This window comes from Myotis yumanensis, unplaced genomic scaffold (assembly GCF_028538775.1).
Source record: "Myotis yumanensis isolate MYYU_CA2020_CCGP unplaced genomic scaffold, mMyoYum1.0.hap1 SCAF_6, whole genome shotgun sequence".
In the NCBI taxonomy this organism is placed as follows: Eukaryota; Metazoa; Chordata; class Mammalia; order Chiroptera; family Vespertilionidae; genus Myotis; species Myotis yumanensis.
Genome location: NW_027223757.1, coordinates 12,031,291 through 12,050,256, shown reverse-complemented (window position 1 = coordinate 12,050,256; position 18,966 = coordinate 12,031,291). Strand labels below are relative to the sequence as shown.

General features: G+C 40.3%; 1 protein-coding gene across 2 annotated transcripts in view; it reads right to left on the bottom strand.

Moving 5' to 3' along the window:
• SLC35F1 (solute carrier family 35 member F1) overlaps nt 1-18,966 on the bottom strand; it is a 296,076-nt gene that overhangs the window by 39,211 nt on the left and 237,899 nt on the right. For both annotated transcript variants that reach the window (XM_070417551.1, XM_070417552.1), the window contains exon 3: nt 14,160-14,287. In XM_070417551.1, coding sequence (XP_070273652.1) covers nt 14,160-14,287 — 128 coding nt within the window. The remainder of the gene's footprint in view (nt 1-14,159; nt 14,288-18,966) is intronic.

Sequence of the window (18,966 nt, the reverse complement as noted above, 5' to 3'; positions counted from 1 at the left end):
TGCAATTAAAACAGACTCAGAAACAAACTCAAATGAATTTTACTTAAACATCCCCAAGAGGAAAAGGGGAGAAGGCAAATTAATAAGACAGGCTGGTGGGGAAGATTCTCCAGATCCCTCAGTGCCTGGACCCCAGGGGAACACCTCATATGCTGAGCCATTTTGGATGGTCCTTCCACTTTAGGAATACATCTGGGAATGGGAGGTAAGGGGGCAGAGGTCTTACAATGTTTTATAAATTATTAGGATTCACACAAAAGTTGAACTTAATTTCCCCTACACAAATGTCTTCCCACAGCCAGTAAAAGTTACTTTCATCTGTCCTTGAAATTTCACTCTTAAAAGAAAATAATTGCTATAAGTATAAATACAAATATTAATCTCAGAAGTTTACAAATAACTTTAAAATGCTGTTATAAAAAAGAGTAATAAAAGCTAGAAGTCTGAACAGAGTTTAGAAAAAAAATAACTGATTTCACTTCTTATATATTTTGCACAAATAGTGAGATTCCGACAGCCCGAAGAGTTGGTGAAGAATTCACTCTGATCATGCAGTGAAGTAACATGGTGAAATGAAAAACCTCTTATGCCAGGGGCCAGAAATCTGAATTTGAGTGCTAGGTCCTTGCTTATAGCAGTATAACTTTGGGCAAATCACAAATCCAGGAAACATCAATTTCCTGATAGTAGAAGAAGATGACTCCTACTGACTTTCCCCAAAGATCAGAAACAATACATGTAAAAGCATTTTGTAAATTACTCGGGCCTTGATGGCAATCTATAATCCTATTTACCAACACATGATCTGGGTTCCACGTACTGTTGTTTCTCTCACACTGTGGTAAGTTGCAGTGACCTTTGACACTCCAGGCAAAAGTAGGGTCTCCACTAGACAAACTTATGTCCTACTGGACTTCGAGTCCATATACCAAATGAGAAGCTGGTGATCCTGTCCCATTGCCCAGCACAGCTCCTCTGCTAGAATCCTCGATAAGTGGCCCTACCTCCCAGCAACCAGATTCAGAACAGTGACCCCTAACACTCCTTCACTCTATATCCTATTGACCACTGACTTCTGCCAATTCCATCTTTAAACATCTCTCAAATCTACTCATGCCACCCTCTCTCACTTCCACCACCTAGACTGAGATAGTGTCAATTGCAATAATAATAAATATTGAATTATTGGCATAATGTCTGCCTTCCCCATATGCCCAGAGGTCCAGGGGAGCAGGAAAATATTCCTAGTACTCAAAACCCTGTTTGGCTAATACATTTATCCAATAATAGTTATTGAACAAATACATATATGAATTTATAATGACCAGAAACATCAAAATAGAGTCTCCAAGATTCATTAAAGGCTGAAAAATATATGTATATGGTAGTCCACCCCCCCTTTTCCATGGTTTCACTTTCCCGGGTTTTAGTTACCCACGGTCAACCACAGTCTGAAAATATTACACGGAAAATTCCAGAAATAAACAATTCTTAAGTTTTAAGTTGCACATCGTTCTGAGTAGCATGATGCAATCTCATGCTATACCACTCCATCCTGGCCAGAGTATGAATCATCCCTTTGTCCAGTATATCCACGCTATATATGATACCCACCCATTAGTCAATTAGTAGCCATCTCAGTTATCAGATCGACTGTCATGGTATTACAGTGCTTGTGTTCAAATAATTCTTATTTTACTTATCCTATATAATAAAAGGCTAATATGCAAATCAACCGAACGGCAGAACAACCAGTCACTATGATGCGCACTGACCACCAGGGTACAGACGCTCAACCAGGGGAAGACGCCTCCATGGCAGTGCTAAGGATGTCAGTCAGACATCCCCCAAGGGCTCCCAGACTGCAAGAGGGCACAGGCTGGGCTGAGGGATCCCCCAAGTGTACAAATTTCATGCACCGGGCCTCTAGTATTGTTATAATTGTTCTAATTTATTATTATTGTTAATCTCTTACTGTGCCTAGTTTATAAATTAAACTTTATCATAGGTAAAACTTTATCATAGGTATAGTAAAAAACATAGCATACATAGGGTTCTGTACTGTCATCGGTTTCAGGCATCCACTGGGGGTCTTGGAACATGTCCCCCATGAATAGGGGGGGGGGGGGGTAACTGTATTTGCAGAGCATCCCTGACTGTCAGAGTGGCTTTTGGCCCTGTAAGCAGCACTCAGAATCCCCTCCACCCTGAAGCTTTTTGTGACCTGGGCAGATCCTTCATGCTTCTCTGTGCACTGGTCTCCTTTGCAAAATGAAAGAAGCAATCAGAATGTAAGCTGTCCCTGGGGCTGCTGTGAGATAAGGTGATGAGGGCCCTGTGGATAGTGATTTAACAGTGTGATGGCTGGGGACTGAGCCTGAAGGGGACAGCACTCCCAGAGGGGCAATGTATAGAGGGGGTGGCTGGTTGGATTGTACTACACCGGATTGCTCACTGCATAGTTAATTAGCAAATGAATGACCCTACTTGATGTGGTAAAATGCTCTAAGGCAGGTGTTACAACTGGCCTCAGATGCCATTAAAGTACATTAGGAAATTTCAGTTTGCAGGTGAAAACTGTTCACTGGGCATAAAACAGTTGGTGTTTTGCTTTAAAAATTAGAAATGATTGCATCAACGGTTGAAATATTTATAGCTACATGCTCCACGACTGGGATTTCATTATCTGGCTGCAAGCCCTCGATCCGTGGAGCTGAAGGCGAACAAGGCCATCATCCAATCTTCAGGGAGGACTGAAGTGAGCCCTCCGGGATCTCGGTGTCATTAGAAATCCCAAAGCATATGATGAGTCCTGGGATCTATTCCCTTAATGGGTTGAACTAAAAAAACCCTTATTTGTAAATGGCAGGTCTTACTTGTTGGGAGGACTTTCAGGAAAAAGAAGAGAAAAGGAGAATACAAATCCGAGCCAGGGTTTCTGAGACACTGCAGCTCGGGAAGCGTGCTGCCCAGTACACAGCAGGGGCCAGTAATGGGTGACCGAGTGAATTAATGAATGCACAGCCACTTGGTATCACTGACGGTCAGAAGGGACATTTGAGGTAATCCAGGCTGCTACTGGTGTTTGAGGTGAAATAATTTTTCATCTTGCAGGTCTGCCCCATATTCTCTGCAGAGTACAGTGAGCCCTGACCACTAAAAAAAAAAAAAGATGCTTCTACACATTAACAAGTGCCCCTTGGGGGCGGTGTCTCCTCAGTTTTGGGGAGATACTGCCCAGTTTGTGACCCCTTTATTTAAAAGTTGGGAACTCAGAAGGTCACTCAAATTGCTGACACCAGTGGCAGTGTTGTCATGGTTCTTTTCTGAACAATATTTAATGAAGGTCAATTACAGGATTACTATAGGTGGAGGGCTCACTACGGTACCTGTAACTACAGAAAAGAAACCGTTTGGTAGCTGATGTTATTAAACGGGCTATTATTTTCCAGTAATTTTTGGCTCCAGCCTTTCCCCTGTGGTCATATAGCATAAAACATACTGACAAAATGATTTACCAATGGTTTTCTGGTAGCTTAACTCCTTAGCTAAGTGGTAGTTAGAGTAATAAAAAAGAGAAGCATTATAATAGATGCCTGTTAAAAAAGAACCAAGGAAGCTTCCGATTTTGTCATTAAACTGTATACTGTATTTATCTTTCTTTGCATACATTTCTATAACCAAAAGAAAAAGTGGAAAATATCATTACCAAAAAAACCAAACAGATGAATATTGTTTCACAATCATCTTATGCTCTGACAATTCTCAAAGAACTTTAAGAATATTTTGGAAAGAAAAGTGTTCATTACCTCTTAAATTTACATAGCATCTTTCCCTATTGGATATAAAATTAGCTATTTTGCCTTAGGGGAGGAGCAAGAAGGATCAGAGAAAGAGGAAGAGTCTCAGCATTTGGAAGGGAATGTGAGTCTTTCCTGGCCTGGGTGATGCTGTGGGAAGAACGAGAGCCCCTCTATACTCCTCCCAGACCAGACTTGGTTTGGGTGACATATGTGTTTGTTTCTTGATTAAGAATCTCAGTATCATAATATTAGGCATAAAAATCTCTGGATGGAGAAATCAGAATCTATAAGAATAAAATATTAACAATGGTTATCTTTGAACTGAATCTTCTCTGCCCCACTGCACCAATTCTCCGTGCTATCCAAATTTCCTCTCTTGCACATATGCTACTTTCAAAATATATAGAGTATAAAAAATACATGAGGGGATAAAAGAGCTACGAGAGTCAGATCAGTCTTTCTCAAGCAGAGTGGGTGGTTTGTAAAAAAATTAAAACAAAACAAAAAGCCGCCACCCAACTGTTCCCATTGCAGTAGAGCATAATAGGGAGGTGACCTCATCCCTCTTTCTAATTCTCTGCCCAACAGAGACTCCTGCCAGCCTTCAGCTCCTCATTAACGCTCCCCTCAGGCTATTCACAGGGAGAACGCTTGCCTCACAGGGCCCAGCTGTCAGAGGCTAAACCTGAGGCAACTGGTAGGTGATTCCAGGAAAAAGAACATTTCCCTAGTCCCCCTTCTTCTGCTCCTAATTGGCAATTCTCCCGTGTTTCTAAAAGTGATCTATATTATAAATTCATCTCCAGTGAGTAAGACTGAATTGTTAACAGGGAAGGATCTTAAAAAAAGACAAACTTCAGTTACACAGACACAATAAAAGTCCTCTTTTGGTTGACAGTCCAGCTGAAGAGAGTGGATATAATTTGGGAAATGCACAATCACATCAAGCACCATGTTAATTCAGGGGCCTGGAGACCATCCCAGAGGCATTTTTGAAAATCCAACCCAGGGTACAATTCAGGGAGTGGTGTCACTGATCTGGAAGCAATTTTTCTCACCCCCTCCATCCCTTCAGATTTTTTCCCTCCCAGGGCTATTTCATTCATAACACCTCTACTTCCCCACCCCTCCCAAACCCCATACCTTAGGACTTAATGTTTAGGCTTTACTCTTAAAATATGCATATCGGAGGAAGCCATGTTTCCATGTGTTGCCCAAGAGCTCCAAACTGATAAACTGTGTCACGGTGTTGACTGTATGACAGCCATTATCTGGGAAATGTCCTATTTTCAGGATTTAGTAAAAGATTTTCTCCAAACTATTTTTCTTGTTTCCACAGGTAAAGATTTAAATGTGTGAGTTTCATATGTTCCCATGTGCCAGTTCATCAGAACTTCCTACATGTTCAAGTATATTCTCTTTATGTTTTTGGCTTCGGCTTTCAAAGACAAAAGGAAGGAAGGAAGGAAAGAAGAAAGGAAGGAACGGAGGGAGGGAGGGAGGGAGGGAGGGAGGGAGGGAGGGAGGAAGGGAGGGAGGGAGGAAGGGACACTGCCATGTGCTGAAAATCTGGGACGGGCACCTAGAAACCTAGGTGACCATGGGAAGATGCCAATAATTAGGAGACACACGTTCTTCAGCTCCAATGCAGTGAAATCCGCCCTGGGTGAAAGCAGAAGTCAGAGCACAGGTTCCTTCTGGTGAGCATCATTGGAGTTTTTTGTTTTTCTTAAAATATATTTTTATTGATTTTAGAGAGGAAGGGGGGGGGGAGGGGGAGGGAGATAGAAACATCAATGCTGAGAGAGAATCATTGATGGCTGCCTCCTGCACGCCTCCCATTAGGGATGAGACCACAACTTGGGCAAGTGCCCTAACCAGGAATTGAACCACCAGCCTCCTTGTTCATAGGCCGATGCTCAACCACTGAGAAAAACCGGCCAGGCTCATTGGAGTTTTAATCAGGTTTAAAACAAACTCTGATGATCAGTCAACTGGATTCCAAAAGCAGAAAGCAAGCAATGGACATGCCCTAGTGTCTGCCATGTACCAGGCATAATGCTAGGTTCTTATGCTACAGATGAGAAATCGGAGCACTAAAAATAAGAGGTAACTGATTTGAAGTCACGTGATAGAGTCAGGGCCAGGATATGATCCCAGGTCTGCCACTTGCTTACACAGTGAGCTTAAGCAGCCGAGGTCCAAGTGCGGTGGTCCAGGCCAGGCCAGCCTGAGCTCCAGCTAGCAGGCTCGTGGGCTGCCTCTCACCTTGCGAGCACTCCAGGAGGGATGGCAGGCTCTGAGGGTACTGAAGAGATAATCACTGGTTGTCTGCAGTTTTTATATTAGAGGAGGTGAAGGGTATAAGAAAACGTATGAGAATTAAAATCGTTTGTTTTTAGTGATGGGTCTCTGACATTGTCACTATCTTGTGTTTGGAGAAGTGGTTTCCTTAAGTCAGCCAAGCAACACTAACTTGTATTTTTCTTATTTATGGAATTCATGCACATAAGAACATTAACAATAACACTAAAGAAAGTACAAATTTCAAAACCCATGTTGAAGGAAATGAACATTTTCTGATAAAATATTAATTCTACATCAATTTTGCATTGTTTTGATTCCTCCCAGCATTAAAACAGCGGGAGAAACAACTTCAAAAGCTGAAGGAAAACATCTTGTGCTTCTGGGGGTCTGTTTCTAGGTCTAACTCAACTGAAAAAAGGGCAAAATCAAAGGTTCATCACCTTGTACTTGTCATTTATTTATTCAGTCAGCAGTTATTTATTAAATGCCTACTGCATGCTCAGCATTGCTACAGGCTCAAGAGATACCAGAGTGAAGAAAACTCTTTGCATCTAGGTGCAAGTGGACAGTGTTCAACACACACATATTTCTTCCCTGCAGTTCACAGCCAGTTTCCTTCCCTCAGGACTTGCCTGGCATTGAAGGCTAGTGGGAAAACATGGGCCACTGTATGCAATGTTGTTTGCCTACTTGTGACCACATGAGGAGGCAGGTTTTTAAATTCGTACTGATAGGTGGGAAAACTGGTGGTGGGGGGGGGGGGGGAGAGCGAGAGAGGGAGAGAGAGAGAGAGAGAGAGAGAACAGACATTTAAGGGCATCTTATTTATAACCTGTCTACAAAGCCATTGGAGTTAATCATCAGCAGGGGACCAAGTGGCCCTGCTTTACTGGCCATTCATGTTGTCAGTAAAACCTGGGCTTATACACCCCACTGAATGTCTCCTGAGAGTCCTCTCTGTGGCTGGAGTCAGTCAGTCCTCCTCTGTAATTCATATTTTGTGTACAGTTCCATTTTACAACCTTTCACACTGTATTATAATTTGTTTGCAGAACCCTCTTCCAGCAAAATAGAGTAATAAAACTTTTTGAAAATTTAATTTTCCCCTTTAAATTGTGCCTCGTCCAGCCTTCAACCTGTAAATCTGAGCCTTGAGAAAAGAGAGAAGGTCCCTTATAAAACGGAGAGGTCACTGATCAGCTTTCAAACAGAACGCTGACTTTCCTGACTTCTTTACCAAGGAAGGGTCTAGAGAGTGGTTTTCAACCTGTGGGTCGAGACCCCTTTGGGGGTCGAATGACCCTTTCACAGGGGTCGCCTAAGACCATCCTGCATATCAGATATTTACATTACGATTCATAACAGTAGCAACATTACAGTTATGAAGTAGCAACGAAAATAATTTTATGGTTGGGTCACAAAATGAGGAACTGCATTTAAAGGGCCAGAAGGTTGAGAACCACTGGTCTAGAGCAGTGGTCGGCAAACTCATTAGTCAACAGAGCCAAATATCAACAGTACAATGATTGAAATTTCTTTGAGAGCCAAATTTTTTAAACTTAAACTATATAGGTAGGTACATTGTTATTAACTTAATTAGGGTACTCCTAAGGCTTAATGAAGAGCCACACTCAAGAGGCCAAAGAGCCGCATATGGCTCGTGAGCCGCAGTTTGCCGACCATGGGTCTAGAGAGTTAGGGGCATAGAAAGAGAAGAAATTTCTTTAAATTCTGTATTTCCCCTCCAACATCTCAAGACATGATATTGTCAACTACATTGGAGTTTCTTCCAGAATGTGGAAGGTGGCCCCTTCCTCCCTTAGGGCTGAGCCAGGAGACCTAGTGTTATGGAGGGAGGATGTGAGACAAGGAATCCATGCAGAGAAGAGGGGGAAAGGGCTTATCCCTGAAGGGGCCACATCAGAGGACAACCAGAGGTGACATGTGGTTAGCAGAGCTCTGTATTCCCCCCCTCAGAGCTTCTGTTTGCTGGAAGATGTCCAGAGTCACTCTAAGTGCTCGCAAAGGGGTGCAGGGTGGCTTACCCGGGGCAGGATGGAGGTTTCCACGTGGCAGGAACTACCAAGGCTGGAGACCAAATGCATTCACAGCTGGACACCTGGAGGCCCATAGCATCAACAGGAATCGGGGAGATGGGGTGGGTGGGTGGGTGGGTGGCAATTAGCAAGGAGAAGGAGACCATTGCTGGGGCAGAGAGAGCGGCAGAGGCCAGCAGAGAACCAGGCACAGAATGAGGCACACTAGTTCCACACCCAGCAAGTCGTCCAACTGCCCACACTCAACAGCCGGCCAACTGCCCACAGTGGACAGCAGCCGAAGGTCACCCTAGAGACCCACGTGCCGTTTCAGAAATGAGTACGGAAGGGAGAACTCTGAGAGGCTAAGCATTTGTCCAAAAGCAACTGAATTTTCCAAAGACAAATTTTAAACTGAAAGAAATGCAGTTCTACACATAATCGGCCTTTTGCCTTCCACTGCTATTTAGCCAGCTTGAGGATGTTTGAGGGGAGGAAGCTTCACTATGGACATTAGATCAATTGTAGGATATAAAGGAGATAGTTGCTTTGAACATCTAAGTCTAGAACAAATAAATCTGTACCCCGGCTATTCCTATAACATGAGCTGCTTGAGAGCTGGGACCATGTTTTCATCATCCTTACGTCCCCAAAGCATAGTAGATAGAATACTTAAGAGGTGTTTAGCGGTCCATATCTGGGTCCGTCTGAATAAATGCACTTACTGAGAATGAAACTACTAAAGGTCACTTGTGTTGCTTTGCTCAATAACTGGCCATTAGAAAGTCATGTTTTCATTCATTGACTGATTTATTCAAATATTTCATACATTTTGGGCATCTATAGGTACAAGAAGATGTTGTGAAAGAAACAAAGATGAATTGTTTATGCATTTACTGGAATGTATTCAGTGCTTCTTGTGTACCAGGTACACAGGTCCCACTTTCAAGGACCTTATACACTTGAAGGGGAGAGGAAATATGTAAATAAACAACTATTGTATGAAGTGGGAAGTAACAGTTATCAAGGAAAATGAATATGAAGAAATAAATACTGTCAAGATAGGATCAAATGCATGCTTTCCTGCTTTGCAAGCATGGCTATTTCAGAGGGTAGAGGAAGGAGGAGAGAGAGATGCTTTGCTTGCTTTCCAGTGGCTGTACCTGATGGTGTCTGGGAACCAGCCCATCGGCCCAGAGTCAGTGGAGCTAGAATATGGAGCTTTCTGTTGAAGGGAGTTCTACAGAACACGCGTAAAAGGGATGGGCATAGTAATGGAACTAAGGAGACATTGAAGATCATTTTAGTGTGTTCTTCTGATGATGGGCAAGGGTCTATAAATCAGGACAAAAGGCTGGCAGAAAACTGTGCAACATCCAATCAAATACTTATATTTGAAATGATACATATTTAAGTTATTATCACAATCATGAGAATAGGAAGTCGAAATCTAAGGAATCTGAACAATTCAAAATATCATTTTCCCTTTAGGGGTCAGAACTTTGCTTTTGAAAGCTTTGCCTTTAAATGGACTTTAAAAGATCTGTTGAGCCCTAACCGGTTTGGCTCAGTGGATACAGCGTCGGCCTGCGGACTGAAGGGTCCCAGGTTCGATTCCAGTCAAGGGCATGTACCTTGGTTACAGGCACATACCCAGTGGGAGATGTGCAGGAGGCAGCTGATCGATGTTTCTCTCTCATCGATGTTTCTAACTCTCTATCCCTCTCCCTTCCTCTCTGTAAAAAAATCAATAAAATATATATATATATATATAAAATATATATATATATAATATATATATATATATTATATATATATTATATATATATAAAAGATCTGTTGAATAATCATTAAACTGCCAAGGTCCTGCACCAGGAACAGGTAAAATTAGTAAGGATAAAGAAGAAAACATAGTCTTAAAAGCTGAACTCATAATCATAAACTCATGCCCATGGGACCTGGTTCTACTGTATATAGGTATGCTTTCTCTCTGGGCTCATCCATTGAGGTGGAAATTCAAGTTGGCTACAAATAACATCTGCTTGGTGACTTTCTCTCCTGTGTCGTAACTTCTTGGCCCTGTGACCACAGTTACATGAATCCTGAGGGTAGGGGTACCTCTCTCCTGTGTCTTCACTGACCTGAATACATACTTTTGTTTTAAATCACACTGCTATATTGTATTCTAATTGTTCATGTTGCTGTCTATCATTCCACAACAGGGTCCAGGTCTGATCAGTAGTTGTGTCCCCAGCACTTAGCCATAGCATTGGCATTTTTCAATCAGTAAAGAAATCTGTATGCCAAGTCTACTCACATGGCTTAAACTTGAGAGACGCATCAGAAGGTACCCAGCTTTTCTCTGTACCTGGTACAACTTAATCCTAAGCCTACCTGAAATGCAGAGTGGACCCAGGAAGACCTGAGAGTTACATAAAGCAACAAGACAAGCTGTTACATGTGTATGGTGTAGTATATGAATGTTATGCACGTGCTTTGCACGTGTGTGTCAGGTAGAATTAGTCTCAGGGTTGGATATCTCACTGCACGTTGGCTTTCATTTGGCTAAGAGGCCAAGGTCAGACAGTGTGGCCGAAGGAAAAGAATTAGGGTTAGAGGGATTTCTTTCTTCTCCTTTGTCCCTGATGGAAACTGCCCGAATGATGGGAAGACACTGAAATATCCATTGTGAGAAGGAGGGGAAGTGTTAGCAGTACAGACCCTTCAGTATGGTTTTTAGCAAGAGTACTGGGAATTGTTTCCAATGTGAGTGCATTTTAATTACCAAACTACCATGTTGGAAGAGACCTGGTTTCTTCTTACTTCAATAGTTTCATCTATTTGCATTTTCATACTACATGACTGGAGAAAGACGAATAATCTTTGACAAGAAGTCATAAAGCTGCTATTTCTACTGAAATGGTTTATATAGCACAGTTATAAAAATAGTATAGCTTTTAGAATTTAACCAAATGTCATTGCTAATCTGCCTCAAAATTATAGGCACAATCTATTTATTCTGTACAAGTTAAGAGATAGAAACCCACAAATATGTCTTTAAAATAAAATCCTTATAAATTCAACATCATGGTGTTACCACCCCTCTTTTTACTTTCTAATAAAGAAAACAGCTGGGTTTCTTCACTTCAATGTCTCTCTGTATTATATTTTCCCTGAATAAATGTTATTGCTTTTGCCATTGTTAGCTTTAGCTTTTGACTATAATGGCAAAGTTAAAATATATTTTTTTCCAAGTGATGTTCAATATTATTTGCTATTAGGGAAATGCAAAATAAAACTACAATGAGCCTGGCTGGCATGGCTCAGTGGTTGAGCTTTGACCTATCAACCAGGAAGTCATGTTTTGACTCCCGGTCAGGGCACATGCCCAGGTTACGGGCTCATCCCCAGTGGGGGGCACGCAGAAGGCAGCTAATCAATGATTCTCTCTCATCCATTAATGTTTCTATCTCTCTCTACCTTTCCCCTCCTCTCTGAAATCAATAAATCTATATTTAAAAAAACACAATGAAATATCACTACACACCTTTTAGGATGGCTAAAATAAAAAACACCTCCAAATGCTGGTGAGGATGAAGAGCAACAGATTTCTCATACATTGCTGGTGAGAATGTAAAGTGGTATAGCAACTCTAGAAAGTTGTTTGATAGTTTCTAAAACCAAACAGCAGCTTTCTATATAATCCAGAAGTTGCACTTTGGAGCATTTATCCCAGAGAAATGAAATCTTATGTTAACGCATGAATGTTCACAGCAGCTTTATTTGTAAAAGCCCAAAGCTGGAAACAACCCAGATGTTTTAACAGGTGATGGTTAAACAAACTTGGTATATCAATACCATGGAGGAATACTACTCAGTAATAAAGAGGAACAAACTGTTGATACTTGCAACAACTTGGATAGACTTGAGGGCATTATGCTTGGTGAAAAAGCCAATCTCCAAAGGTTAAATATTGTATGATTTTATTTTATATATTATTCCCCAGTTGACAAAATTATATAGATGGAGAATAGATCAGTAGTTGGGCAGGTGAGAGGAATGAGAGTGATGAAACTGGTGTGACTTCACAGGGAGTTCTTTTGTGGTGATGGGACAGGGCTGTGTCCTGACTGTGACAGTCGTTACACAAACCCACAGAGGCACACCTCAGGGACATTGGGGCTTCAGTTCTAGGCCACTGCAATAAAGCCAACCTCACAATAAAACAAGCCACACGGATTTTTTGGTTTCTCAGTGCATGTAGAAGTTATGTTTTATACCCCCTACTGGGGATTGAACCACAACCTGGGCATGTGCCTCAAAATATGGGAAATCAATGCAATTTAATCAACTTCTTTTAAACATTTATTGAATACCTAGTCTGTGCTGGTTTTTCTGCTAGCTACTAGAGATTCCAAGGTGGACAAGACATCATCCCTGCTGTGAAAGAACTCAGAGTTTGGTGGAGTAGATGGGAATAGTAGAACATCATTCTTAGGTAAGACAGGTTGTGGCAGCAGCTGAAAAACAAAGTGCCGTGGAAGCACAGAAGAGAGTGTTGTCATCGTGGGTTTCATCAAAGTGAGGGGGGCGCTAAGCTGTGTGTGGCAGCATCGTGGCTGTTCTCCCAGCACCCATCCACAGCCCCTCTCTCTCAGAAATGTGACTGATCCAACCCTGACTCAGGAGTGAATGCTGATTGTTGAGCCCGTGATGCCCAACCAGAGATGGTACCTCCCTGCTAGAGGGCATTTGGAAATCATGGGAGCACTTCTGGTTGGTACAAAGTCTAAAAAGGATGCTACTGGCATTTAATGGCCAGGGGCTAGGAATGTTAAATGGTCACTAAAATAGAAAAGGGACCCATATCATAAAAAAATGATCCCATCCAGATTGTCAACAGTACTCCCATTGAGAAGTATTTGTCTAAACCAATCCGAGAAATCTCATCCTTTATTAGTTCAGATTTATGCCAATTAGCTCACAGTGTGAGCTAATCCCCTGTCATCAGTGTGGTCCAATCAGAATAAAGCTCTGGACTTTTCTTCGATGGCTGTAGGTAAGCAATCTTTCTGTCTCTCATTGGGCATGCAGGAAGAGCTTGTGGCCCCATCTAACTGGTGTTTAGATAGCTTCCTATTCGATCTATAGAATCTAAATTTATTCAGGTGGTTTGTTTGCTGGTTTGTTTCTCCATTTTTGTTATTGTTGTTTCTAAGGAAATTATTAGGATGGCAGAAATACTGTTGAGGTATCAAATCTAAGTAAAACCTAATATGTGAACAATGTTTTGCTTCATCCTGGAACTTTGGAATCCATACAAATTCAAAATGTTGCCATTAAAAGAGAAATAAGGGTGAAACAAAAATAGTTAAGCTTATTATTTAAGATATAATGAGGGATATTGGTGATGTTTTGTGAGAGCCTAAGTTAATCTTGCAATTGTGTATGTGCATGTGTGTCTGTGTACATACATGCATAAAAGAAGAAGAGAGAGAGGAAGAAGGGATACAGTACCTATCTTCATGGATAACACATTTTAAGAATTTAAATCTTGTCCCTTTAGGAAAAATTCTGTCCTTTCATGTTGCAAAATCTTCACATCAAAGAAAGTTAAAACAAAAATTATTAAGCATTTTGATTACTTAATAAGAGTCCATGAACATATTCTGCAATGTTGTGAGTTGTGACTGAAATAGATTTATCTTATGCTTATGAATAATACTTCTCCTACTGACATAAAATTAGTTGGCAGTATTCATAGCTACAAATTATTTTCCTACATTGTCAATGATTACCATGGTGTATTAAGAAAGAAGAGGAAAAAGATGTCCAGTTACCCTTGACTTAAGAAAAATAAGACATAGAAATAAAGTTTAAATTAACTTTCATACAACCAATTTCCCTCCTGTTGCAAAACTTACAGAGTAATATTCAGATTCCTAAGTGACTAAACTGAAAGCAAATGACATCTGGAAATTAAGGAGGCTGCGAAGGGAAGAGAGGTCAGTACCTGGATACTGGTCAGAGTCGTGTACTGGTAGGCCTTGACCACCAGGTAATTTGCCTCCAGGTCTATGAGTCCCAGCATCATATATTTCCACCATCTTCGTCGTAAAATTGCCAGGAGGTTTTCTTCTCCTGTGTTACAAAATGGAGAAGAAATGGGTTAGGTTCTAAACATATAATAAACTATTTAGAAGGATTCTAAAATATTGTAATATTATAGTTTAACCATGCCTTCTCAAATATTTAATTAAACAAATAAATCAATGCGTCAAAGGCTGACATGTTTTTACTTAGCTAATAGTCTTCACCATAGAGTCAGTCCTTCAAATTGGTTTCTAGGCCAGAATAAGACTGGGCAAGTTTTTAGTCCACCATGCAAAACATTTTCTCAGGGACATTTGAAGAAAAAAAATTACATCATATTAAAATAAAAGAAAAGGTGGGCTAGAAAGGCTTCATAAACACACCAAGTCCAAATCATCCGAAACTTCAGGACTGTGGTAAAATAGAAATGAGAAGAGGGTAGCCCAATGGACAAAAGGTTGGCAGCAGGTCTGTAGCTAGGCTCCGAGATGCCATCCTGAGTGCCATCCTGACAGACTTTGAAATTACACTCTGGTGGTGTGTGTGATGGGAAGAGACAGGAAGATGGAGCTCAGATGGACGAGTGCCATAAGACCATTGTCTTAATACTGTCAGCAACTGTAATCTTCACCACCTTGCCTCTTAAACTGATAGCATCAGAACAGATTTTAAATACCTTAGTTCTTCATCCTTATTTTTACATATTTCAGGCCTGAAATAAACCTTATTTCTCAAGGGGCAGTCAATAGCTCTCTGGAGCCAACCTGTGAGGTCTTCCTAGAAGATGTGGAATATGCAGAAGCAATAAGTGAATGGTGACTAAGTGCCTCTGGTTCAAGGCTTCTCATTAAGTTGCAGCCAATTGTCAGCCATGAATGCAGTCTCATCTGAAGGATTGATTAGGGACTGGGAGAGGGAGGGAGTGAGGGAGGGAGGGAGAGAGATAGAGAGAGAGCGCGCTCAAGAAGGAAACCTTGTCCCTCTTATAACCCAATATCAGAAATGACACTTTTACTGTATTTTTTATTTACTTTTCTTTCCTTTTTTTCTGTTTTATTATTTTATTTTTCAATTACAGTTTGCTTTCAACATTATTTTGTATTAGTTTCAGGTTGCAGCATAGTGGACAGATGTTCATATAGGTTATAAAGTGTTCACTCAGATCATTCAAGAGCCCACCTGGCACCATAGATAGTTATTACAATATTGTTGACTATATTCCCTGTGCTTTAACTTACATCCTCATGCCTATTTTGTAACTACCAATTACTACATCTTAATCCCTTCACCTTTTCACCCAACCCTAAATACTCCTCCCTTCTAGAATCCATCAGTCTGTTCTCTGTGTCTATAAGTCTATTTCTATTTTGTTTGTTCATTTATTTTGTAATTTATCACATATAAGTGATGTCATGTGTTACTTATCTTTCTATGTCTGGATTATTTCACTTAGCATAATACCCTCTAGGTCCATCCATGCTGTCCCAAATGGAAAGATTTAATTCTTTTTTTTTTATAGCTGAGTAATATTCCATTGTATATATGTATCACATTTTTAGGCACTCATCTATTGATAGGCACTTGGGTTGCTTCCATATCTTGGCTATTATAAGTAATGTTACAATGAACATGGAGGCATATATTCTTTCAAACTAGTGTTTTGGGTTTCTTTGGATATATACCCAGAAGTGGAATTGCTGGGTCATAAGGCAGTTTTTTGAGGAAACTCCACACCGTTTTCCACAGTAGTTGTCCCAATCTGCATTCCCACCAATAGTGCACAAGGGTTTCCTTTTCTCCACATCCTCGCCAACACTTGTTTGGTGATTTATTGATGATAACCTTTCTGACAGGTGTGAGATGGTATCTCATTGTGGTTTTAATTTGCATTTTTTTGATGATCAGAGATGTTGAATATCTTTGCATGTGTCTATTGGACACTTGTACAGTATTCTATTTTTTATTTTATTTTTTTAGAGAGAGTGATAGGAGGGAATGAGAGAGACAGAGAGAGAAATATCTATGTGAGAGAGACACATGGATTGGTTGCCTCCCACAAGCGCCCAGCAGGACTGGGGATTGAGCCTGCAGCCAAGGTACATACCTGCCCTTGACCTGAATTGAACCCATGACCCTTCAGTCTGAGGGCTGACACTCTAATCACTCAGAAAAATGGGCTAGGACTACAGTATTCTATGTTTTAGAGGAATCTATTGGTCCAGCTCACACTCCAGGGAGAGAATTTCATCAGGATATGACTACTAGGAGGCAGGGATCATTAGAGGCCAGCTTATAGCTGGCTATCTAGTGCCACACTCTTTCAGTGCTATAGCTGTGCTTTAGCTGGTCAACCACATGCAGACTTGTGAAAAAGAAGCTTTCCAGCTACATAGAGAAAGTCAGAGGGAGTTGTGACTAGTTGGCAACAAGGAGCAAGAGGTCTTTTCACCTTTGGTAGCTAACCCAGTTTTCTGGCCACATTTTGGATGTGATACCTCCTATCTTTTGCTCCAAGCACACTAAAGATCTTTTTGTATCAGTGAATTGCTATCTCTTGTTCATCCTTCAAAGTTTAGCTATTCTCTGATATTTGCCTGATACCATTCCCCAGCAAGGCCACTTTGTAAAGTCCTGTTACATGATTTACAGGATTGTGACTATTTAGAAATTGTCTCTTCACTAAACCGGGAGTTTTTGAATGGTAAGACTATATTAATCTAGCTAAGGGTTTTGGAATAAATAATAATTGACTTGAAAAACATGTGAAGTACTACCTATCTGAATATGTCAAGAGCCAGTTCTAGAATATGAGTCACATGTATTACTGTTCTGCACTTACATGCATAAGGGGATATGATCCCCAAGGTCATTTCTTTATGGCCAGCTCACTTTGGCAATGCCCTTGCACAGCATTTCTGCCTTTTTCACTTGCCTACACATTTGCTAAATCAACACACCTCTCAGGATTTATCTTGGAAATTAGTGACTTTCAACCTGGCTGAATAGTCACATCTTCTTGAGAGATTTTTTAAAAATCCCAACACCAGCTACCAGCCCCCAGAAATTCTGATTTACTTGGTTTTGGATGGGGACCTGGGCATTGGGCTGATGATCAACTCTAAGATGTTCAGATGGCTGACATTCCATGGCCATCCTCAGGATCACTTGAGCTAGGAATTCCAAAGTAATACAATCCCAGGGTAGTAAAGGCTCTTCATACCAAAGTAAGAGCCCAAACATTTGACCCAAAGGATGCTTTCTTTATCTTGTCTCTGGGCTTTTCCATGTGCTAATTCCTCTGCTTGCACTATTCTTCCTCCAATCTCCAAATGAAGAATCAACCACCACGAAGCCTTCCTCGAATTCTCACCTTAATCATCCTAGACTGGGTTAGGTTTCCCTATAATGTGCTCCTGTAACACCCTTTGCAAATCTCACAAATAGTATTTATTTCACTGTATTATAATGACCTGTTTTCTTGACTCTAATACTCATTAGATTACTAACAATTTAAAGAGAGTTGCATTGTCTTGGTTATCACTTTATCTTTAGGAGCCAAATATACATAGTGAGCAGCTAATACATAATATAGAATGTATAAATAAATTTCATGTTTAATGATCTCAGCAATGCTAAGTAGCATTGAAATCAAGGTATTTATAATATATCTACCATAAAGATTCACGTCACAGACAATGAAAATTGTTTTCTAGTTAGAATGCGGACAATATCTGACAAAATTAATTTGGTGACCATTTCACACTATACATAGGGCATAAAAAGGTTGATGGCATATTTAACCACAAAGCTGTAATGCTATAGTCACGGGTCATTGTCCCAGTTAATTTACACAATCAATAGAGAATTGTCAGACTCGGAGCACACCAGCCACATCTCAATATACAACACTGAAAATCTGGGTCATGGTCTGTTTGTTCCACCAATCAATAACATATTCAAAGCATAATTCATTACACAGATTCACAGGAATGATTAGTTGCCTTGCTGTTTTGCTGAAGAAGTTTTCAAAGCAAAACACCCTAAATAAATGTTTCCATATTATTTAATTTGAAGCACCTAAAAACATATAACACACCTGATTAGCAGATTTATTCAGGATGGTGAGAGAGCTTTTTTTATTTTTGGTTGAACAAAAATGCAAGCTTTAAAAGGACTGCTTAGGGATTTATCTAAATGACTCTATTAACACTGATGTACAACAGGCCATTAAAATTCTTTCTAGAATAATGAAAATGCATTCTTTAAAGTCCTTGTGCCAAAGTGCTCCATAAACCTCACGAAATAGGGACATCTATAAGAACTACCAGCACAAATCAATGATTCTCTCTCATCAATGTTTCTATCTCTCTCCCTCTTCCTTTCCTCTCTGAAATCAATAAAAATATATTTAAAAACAAAAAGAAAAGAAAGAAATACCAGCACAATTGGTGGCATGTTAATGTTTTATAAATTTTAAAGAAGTAACTAGAATGAGTAATAAAATCCATGGTAAAAACTTTAGAATTATAGTTTGGCATTTAGATAAATTCTGTTAATTATTATTTTTATTATCAATATGTTCAAATATAAATGAAAAGATTAGAGAATAATGTCATAGAGTAACCTCTAACCTGATTTAATAAATGTTAACATTTTGCCATGTTTGCTTCATATATATATTTTTTTGAGACAGAAAATGTTAGATGAAATTGAAGCCCCTTATCCCA